The sequence below is a fragment of the Mobula hypostoma genome, chromosome 29 (genome assembly GCF_963921235.1).
Source record: "Mobula hypostoma chromosome 29, sMobHyp1.1, whole genome shotgun sequence".
In the NCBI taxonomy this organism is placed as follows: domain Eukaryota; kingdom Metazoa; phylum Chordata; class Chondrichthyes; order Myliobatiformes; family Myliobatidae; genus Mobula; species Mobula hypostoma.
This window is the reverse complement of record NC_086125.1, coordinates 4,415,864-4,424,818: the sequence shown is the minus strand read 5'-3', so window position 1 is coordinate 4,424,818 and position 8,955 is coordinate 4,415,864. Positions and strand designations below refer to the sequence as shown.

Genomic DNA, 8,955 nt, shown 5'->3' with positions numbered 1-8,955 from the left:
GCGCACGTATGATGTGGCAACGTAATGACGTATGCCATTTTCGTACTTTTACATATAAACTGCAATGATATATGTAAACAACATAGAATCCTTAATCAAACAATATATTTACAATATTATTGAAACATTAAATATACAGCACTCCTCCCCACAAAGCTATAAACCAACTCAATATAGAATGCATCTCAACATATATATAGAATACTATGTAATACAACTACTATATAGACATCGACAGGACAGTAAATTTTAAATTGTCCCATTCAGGGCTAAAGATTTAATTGCTGTGCAGGATTTCTTACTCTTGTGAGACAATGTCTGTCCTGACAAATTGGGGAGGGGGGAGGTCATTCTGTTCGGCAGGAGAGATTTGTGGCTGTGAGGCAATCTCAGGTTCTGGGGCCTCTCCCTGGTGGTTGTAGGACTTGACTCTGACACTGCAGGAAGTGGTTCTGACAACTCTGGACAGCATTCTTCAGGGTGTGGTAAGCTTGCCCGAACAGTGCATGGCAAGCTTCACTGGATGATGTGGATCGTAATGTGTGAATACAGTGTCTGACATCACCATTTCCTTTACCTTTTGGAAAGACTCTGCTTTGTCCATTGCCATTTCTTCCTGATCTATCATTATGAATTCAAGGGGTGGAGCACAGAAACCAGGTTTGGCAGGAGCGTGTTATAGCAATTGACAAATCCTACAAAGGACCTCAACTGTAACACGTCCTTTGTTCTTGGGGCATCCACCATTGCTTGAATTTTCTTAGCACACTTCTATAAAACTCGAGCATCAATGGTGTAACAACAGTAAGTGACGCTTGGTTTAAAGAATTCACTGTTGTTGAGTTGTGCTCTGAGCACATAATCTTTTTCATGCTCTGTTGAGATTTTAGAGATGTTCCTTGTCATCCTCACGGGTAACAATGATTTCATCCGGGTAACACTGAGTGCCTTGGATCCCCGGATGCACTGGAAGATAGTGTGGGTAATTTCTAAGCTGGAGGAGTTGGGGGAACATCTGTGCCAAGTGCTGCAGTCCCAAGAACATTGCACACCAGATGACCAAGTACGTCGCCGTTATTGAGAGGGAGCGCTGTTCGCACAGTCTCAATTTCTGCTCTACCTTCCCAATCTGCTCCATCTAATTCTTGTTACGCATCTCAGCACCTCCAAGATAAATCCCAGCACCTTCAAGTAGTCAGACCTGACAGTGAAGCTGGATCAGTTTATTTGTTATGGTGTTTATTACTGTCATATGTACCAAGGTACAATGAAAAGATTGCCTTGTATACTGTTCATGCAGATCGATTCATGGTGGTGTTGGGGAGAGTGTAGGTTGTCAAGAGTCATACCAGGACATTGATAGGATGCAGAGCTGGCCTGAGAAGTGGCAGATGGAATTCAGCATGGAAAAGTGTGAAGTGATTTACTCTGGAAGATTGAATTTGAAAGCAGAATGCAGGGTTAATGGCAGTGTGGAGTAATAGGGTCAAAGGGCCTGTCTGTGCTGCAGTCTTCTATGTTCTAAATCACCGAACTTCAAGACACACACTCAATGTTTCAGGCACGTTTCTTCCCCTCTGCTATCAGATTTCTGAATGGCCAATGAATGCATAAACATAGCTGCAGTATTTATGCCCTGACGAAGGGTCTCGGCCTGAAACGTCGACTGTACCTCTTCCTAGAGATGCTGCCTAGCCTGCTGCGTTCACCAGCAACTTTGATGTGTGTTGCAGTATTTATCCTCCCTTTTTGCACTACCCATTTAATTTAATTTTCTTTTTTATAAACAATATACTTATTGTATTATACAGTTTTTTATTATTATGTATTGCAATGTACTGCTGCCACAAAGCAACAAATTTCATGATATATGTCAGTGTTATTAAACCTGATTCTGATTCATTCTACAGAGCATCGAGGGGGTACAAGGTAAAACTGTAACAGAATCTTCCATCTTTTGGTCAAGGTGGCACCAGAAAACAACAATTCCTCAGGCAATGTCTTACAGATAGCCAGTTTCTTCAAATTATTTCACTTTTTCTACACCTTCTGCTTGTCGACTCCATTTCGAAGCATCGGGACAAACGCAGAGGGCAGCAGTCGCTCTCCATGGAGGCCACGGGTCAATGGCATGGTGGTTGGAAGGCCGCAGGTCGGTGTTGCGAAGGTCAAAAGGTCGCAGGTCAGCAGCACAACGGTCTGTCTTTGCGGTAGGATTTATGTGGCTATTGGACTGTAGTTTATATTGCTCTCCTTCAGATTTCTGTGTTTTCTTTCTTGTTGCCGATCAGCGGGTTGGGGTTCTGGGTGGGCGGTGTTTTGGTTTTTGTGTGAGGGAGGGGTCTGATGTTCTGTTGGTTTCTGTGTGTGGGGGTTTGGTGCTATCGGCACTGTTCTTTTTTATGGGGTGGGGTTGGGGGTTTGATGTTGTTTTCTCTGTTTTTATGCAAAGGAGACTGTTTTCAGTGTGGGCAATCTGTTAGTATTTTTGTGCGAGGGAGCAGATGGGGGTTTGGGGTTTGTGAGTTTTGTTTCTCCTTTCCTTTTTGTTTGGGGGGGGAGGAGGGTAGGGTGGGTTGATGTCTTTTCTGTTAAGGTCTCCCAAAGTTTTTCTGTACTTGATGGCTATCTGGCTAAGACTTATACCAGAGTTGTATTGTAGATGCCTACTTTGACAATGAAATGGACCTTTGAACTTTTGAATGCAGACTGTTCTGCATTCTAAACGCAGCTGCGTAACAGCTACAGAGAAGGGGCAGTGTAGGCAGAGAATATAAGGTGCAAAGTCAAAAATCCCTGATCCAGAGGAAGCCAAAGGCGATTCAATAGTAAAATAAATATTCACAGTAATTGGCATCGTACTTTTCGACTGATCCGTCACCTTTTTGTTATTAACCACAACACACAGAAGATGCTGGAGGAACTCAGCAGGCCAGGCAGCATCTATGAAAACTTAGGAAGGGTCTCGGCCCGAAACATCGACTATTAACTCTTTTCCATAGACGTTGCCTGACCTGCTGCGTTCCTCCAGCATTTTGCGTGCGTTGCCCTGTTTCAGTATTTGCATACTTTCTCGTTCTCGATATTAATATTCATTAGAGTACCTGACGTGTTTTGATTGGTTAAGCGAACTTCCTATGGCATTGGCGGACAGCTTCAGCACTTATTAAATTTCCGCCCCCTTGATTGGTTAGAGCTGTTGTCAGTCAGTCTCCATCCTTCCCACGGTCAAGGTGCTCCCACCCCCCGCGGGTCGGGTAGGGCCGGGCCGCTGAGCGGAGCCGGCTCTGCAGGTTGGGATGATGCCGCTGGGTCGCTGGAAGAAAGCCGCGCCCCCTTTGGTCGAGAATGATGAGGCGGAGGCCGCGGCCCGGGAGCGCTGGCTGGAGGCGGAGCGGCCACGGACGGCTGCGCCGGGGGAGACCCCGGGGTCTGCGAGCGGGCCGGGCCCCCTGCCCCTCAGGCCGCGACTCGCCTTCCACACGCAGCTGGCGCACGGCAGCGCCACTGGCCGAGTGGAGGGCTTCACCAACGTGAGGGAGTTGTACGCCAAGCTTGGGGAGGCATTCGGATTGCACCCGTCCGAGGTAACTGTCAGGGCGGGGGGGGGGGGCAGTATAGACCAGTGGGTCCTGGGACGGGTGAGAGAGAGGGTGGGGAGAAGAGAAACAGCAAGGAGTTGTCACCGCTCCACCTGGATGATGGAGATAAGGGAAAGGAGGGTTCCCTTTCAAGTGAAAAGCGAGCCACTTGGGAGAGGTGGGTGGGCAGAGAGCTGTACCCAGGGAGAGAGGGACAGAGCCCAACCTTCCCCTCAAGTTGAGGAAAGAGGGGGCAGGTAGTGAGAGAGACCCCAGCATGAGGAGGGAGCCTGCTGTAGTGCGGAAAAGGGACGAGAAAGTGTCATCAGGCTCATTGATTGAGGGGACGGGAGGGAGCTTTAGGAGGGGCTATCAAAAATGAGTGGGAGCCCCTACAGTGAGACAGGGGTACGAGAGAGGGAGAGATCCCTCGGGTTTGGAAAATCCTCTCCTACTGTATCTGAGATTGGGGCGCAGTCGGTGGGGGTGAGATCTGCGTTGTGTGGGAGAGTTACGGAGTAACACACAGAACGTTTGATTTACTCAGCAAATCAGGCGGTATCTATAGCGAGGATTAAACATTTAACATTTCAAGCTGACACGCTTCATCAACAGTTAATGGAGTCCCAAAAAGGTCTCTACATGAAGCATTAACTGTTTCTAAATGCTGCCTGACCTGCTGAGTTCCTTCAGCATTTTTGTGTGTTACTTTGGATTTCTGGCATCTGCAGAATCTTTGTGGTATAGAGAGTTGCTGAATTGAATATGCTGAGCCTAGAGCTGGTTGAAGGGAGAATTTTTATTTATTTAGCGATGCAGTGTGCAATAGGCCCTTCTGGCCCTTTGATCCTCGCAGTCCTAGCAACCCCCAACAACCTGAGAAGCACGAGTTGGTGCTCATTGTAGGCTCTGGGATAGTTAGGTGAATCCTGGAAGGTTTCCATGGATAAGGCAGAGTAATGTGTGGTGTAGCCATGAGAAAGACATGGCGGTGTCCTAGTTCATGGGTGGTACTGGAGTTGTATTTTATTTGCCTTGGGTTGCTGGGATTGCTGATATACTAGATTTAATATTACAGGTGGTGTATTTTGGGTCATGATTTGATGGTCCATAATAGTCTATTTCTGTACTGTAAAATTCAATCTTTTGGTTTGCAGACTGTGCCAAGATCTATCTATGTTGCCCTTGTTATGATTTAGGAAGGGATATGGTAAAGACAGACCCTCACTGGTGAGGCTTGAGACACTTTAAATAGGGGTAAGAAGGCAGTGGTTTTGAGGATACTGACATGAGGCATTTTGGGCGTGAGCAATTTTGTTTTGAGTCTACTCAACTGAGCATCCATAGTCTCCCAGTGAAGTGCATTCCAAAGTTTTACAACCGTTTAGAAAATAATTTCTCTTCCTTGGGTCTGAGGGCTGGTGTGAATTTGAGATTCAGCTATTGTTCTTGTCTCGCCAAGCAGAGGGCACAGTCTCTTGGCAACTGTATTACACTGAGAAGGGTTTGTCCAGAGGCACAGCAGCATCTGTGAGATTGCAAGCGTTTGTCCTTTTGTTCTTGCTGAATTAATGTGGAATGCAACTTCGTGGCAGCCAGCCAAGACAGTGTTATTAAAAGGGCTTTCACCCTGAAATACTGGCAGCACTATCCTGGTCTTTTTGTGCTGGTGATCTCTAGATGCGTGAGGAACGATGGAAGCGTTCTAGGCAGGGGTTCCCAACTTTTTTTAATGCCATGGTTCCTGACCATTTACAGGGGGGTCTGTGGACTGACCCCAGGTTGAGAACCCCTGTTCTAGAATATGCAGGAGTAAATGTGGCGATTTGCAGCTCCATTTTGACGCCTGGAAGAGCTGAAAGTCACAGGTGCCAGTGAAATATGTTGATCCCTCAGCATGAGTGAGGAAGGAAACCTCCAGGGATCTTGAAAAGCAACAACAGCTCACTACAGCCGTGCAGCTCGGTCCAATAGATCCAACACTCAGTCACATGGGTTTCTGTCATGATAGGCACATGGTTGTGACCTGCACCTTGTAAATAACTCCGTTATTAAAAGTGATTAAAAACACAATTTAGATGCAAGTTGTTCATGTAGTAAAATATCCTGGGGTTTCGTGAGGCAAACGACCAAACAGTTGGACGCGTTAGTTTGTTTTAAAGAGTGTGGTTTGATGATGGTGGGGTGAGAAGTAGAGATGGAGAATTAAAGGCCGCTGCTGATGGGCAAATAAGAGCAATGAATTAAAAAATGCAGAACTGTGTAGCAGAGTGTTGTAGGTTGATAATTCTTAAACAATTAGTTTGAGAGACTGTTCCACTGACTCTGTGTTATCTTACCTTTCCACAACGCTGCTGTTACTTCACTGTTCAGCCCACTCACTGCTTTTGTGAGTTTATTCCTTTGCAAGTTATGTCTCTTTGTTGTGTGAGCTAGTTTGCATGTCTGTTAGCTGGTGTTCAGCTGCTATACCACAGCATAGGATGATTCTTCAGGAATGCTGCAGAGGTGATTGAAGCCCCAAGGGAGAGGTGCTAAAACTTGCACAAACAGCAGTGAATTGTGTAGTAAGCGACCAACAGAACAACGTGTAGTGCACCTTGGAAACCAGAGGTAGTCTGGCTGTTGCTGCGGCTTGAGCTGCTAGATGCTTGGGGGTGGGTGGCAGAGCTGGTGTGGGAAAATGGTTCCCATCTAATGCCCCCCTCAACAGCTTCAGTCGGCATTGGTTAAAGGCAAGTGCCATTGATATGACAAGTACTCATCTAAACCACCTTAAGTTACAAAGCTCCAACACTAAGCATTCAGTAACACTCCTAACTCAAGTCTTCCCAAGCTATATACCAACATTCAACAACGGGTGCTTAGCTAAGTGTACACATGTACCCTCCTATATAGAGTGCACTTTCCCAATAGTTCTTCAGTACTGGTTGCGACCTCAGTCTGAAGTGACCCCCAGCGAAAGAGAGAGTCTTTCGGACATGTTATTCTCATACCTCTGAGGTACCTGGAACTGTAAGCCAGTGCCATGGCATGAAAGCCAACCAATAAGAAAGCTGCTATATCCTTTAACTGGGCCAATCAATAACTGGCATGGCAGAATCGGCTTTCAACTGGCAAGTAATTTAACGCTTCATGTTATATTCCACCTCTTGAAAGATGTAACACCATGGCAATTCATCCCTCAGGTTAGTATTACCCCAGTGAACTCCCTAATAAGCTACCTGTACAGGTGTCCCCCGCTTTTCGAACGTTGACTTTACGAAACCTTACTGTTATGAAAAACCTACATTTGTTCCCTGTTTTCGCTAACAGAAGGTGTTTTCACTGTTACGAAAAAAATCAGCACGTGACAAAAGGCAGTGCGTGCCCCTAGCAGCCTCTCTCCCCCGGATACGGAACAGCATTCTTGCCAGCATTGCTTAAACACATGTCTGTGAGCAGCCGTTAGCAAGATGAGTTCTAAGGTGTCTGAAATGCCTGAAAGAGCTCGTAAGGGTGTTACACTTAGCGTAAAACTAATAATTAAGAGTTTTGATCGTGGTGAACGAAGTAAGGACAAAGTGAGTTTGGCTTGTGGAAGCTGACGAAGATGATGTTGAAGAGGTTTTGGCATCCCATAACCAAGAACTGATAAATGAAGAGCTGATGCAATTAGAAGAGGAAAGGATAACAATCGAAACCGAATGCAGTAGCGAACTGAACGTGAAGCAACTGCGTGAGATTTTCGCTGCAATGATAAAGTACGACTTTAATTTTGAAAGGGTACGTAGGTTAAGGGGATATTTGCAGGATGGTTTGAGTGCTTACAAAGAAATGTATGATAGAAAAAGGCGCGAGGCTCAGCAGTCAAGCAAGCCTTCCACATCAGCCACAGCAGATGACGAACGTCGACCTTCGACATCGAGGCGGGCAGTCATAGAGAAGATGAGCTGCTTGCCCTGATCGACGATGAGATGACACCCCCGCGTCCCACCACCCAACCCCCAGGCCGCGGACAGATAACGATCTATGAAGTAAGCGGGGGTACAGCGGTAGCCGGGAGGCACACAGCACAGATCAGAGGCGATGCAAATCGCTTCTGATCTGGGCTGACAATTACGTGCCTGGCGGCACCTAATTAATTAACATGTTTATTTCGGCTTTTTTCTTAAAGATGTGCTGTGTGCCTCCTGGCTACCGCTGCACTGCTGCATGCTTCATGGATCGGTGTCGGGTTGCTGCCCGGAGGGTGGGGGCCACTGCACCACCCAAACTCTGACGACTCGGCCTAACACACCATCATCAGTGTGCTCGGCAAGCTGTCTTCCCAATTCCCGTAAGTGATACTATACTGTACATACATTACTTCTACTTTAAACATAGAACATAGAATAGTACAGCACAGTACAGGCCCTTCAGCCCACAATGTTGTGCCGACCCTCAAACCCTGTCTCCCATATAAGCCCCCTCCTTAAATTCCTCCATATACCTGTCTAGTAGTCTTTTAAACTTCACTAGTGTATCTGCCTCCACCACTGACTCAGGCAGTGGATTCCACGCACAACCCCTCTCTGAGTAAAAAACCTTCCTCTAACATCCCCCTTGAACTTCCCACCCCTTACCTTAAAGCCATGTCCTCTTGTATTGAGCAGTGGTGCCCTGGGGAAGAGGCGCTGGCTATCCACTCTATCTAATCCTCTTATTATCTTGTACACCTCTATCATGTCTCCTGTCATCCTCCTCCTCTCCAAAGAGTAAAGCCCTAGCTCCCTTAATCTCTGATCATAATGCATACTCTCTAAACCAGGCAGCATCCTGGTAAATCTCCTCTGTACCCTTTCCAATGCTTCCACATCCTTCCTATAGTGAGGTGACCAGATCTGGACACAGTACTCCAAGTATAGGCTGTGTATTTTTACGTGTTATTTGGTATGATTTGGCAGCTTCATAGTTTAAAGGTTACTGGAGAGAACGTTTTTGTCAACAGCGCTTGCGTAAGATTTTCTGCTGAGAACGCTTGCGCCGTGTTTTTGCCGACGGCGCGCGTGTTTTTGCCGAGAGTGCTTGCGTGAGATCTTCGCTACAGACAACAGTGCAGGCAATGATTGTGGAAAAGTATTTGTACTTTATATAGGCTGTGTATTTATCATATCGTTCCTGCTTTTACTATATGTTACTGTTATTTTAGGTTTTTTGTGTTATTTGGCATGATTTGGTAGGTTATTTTTGGGTCTGTGAACGCTCACAAAATTTTCCCATATAAATAAATGGTAATTGCTTCTTCGCTTTACGATATTCCGGCTTACGAACCATTTCATAGGAACACTGTACCTTTGGATGGTGGGGGAAACCTGTAAAACCCAAAAGTATAATACCCAGTACTATAAGCCCA

At 46.2% G+C, this 8,955-nt stretch overlaps 1 protein-coding gene across 1 annotated transcript in view; it reads left to right on the top strand.

Annotated features, from left to right (window-relative positions):
- The first annotated feature begins 3,227 nt into the window (after positions 1-3,227).
- The window catches only part of LOC134339324 (PDZ domain-containing protein GIPC1-like), a 64,192-nt gene continuing 58,464 nt past the window's right edge, over positions 3,228-8,955 (top strand). Inside the window, exon 1 of the mRNA XM_063035728.1 lies at positions 3,228-3,587. Within this exon, the coding sequence (XP_062891798.1) occupies positions 3,300-3,587 (288 nt within the window). The 5' untranslated portion in view covers positions 3,228-3,299. The remainder of the gene's footprint in view (positions 3,588-8,955) is intronic.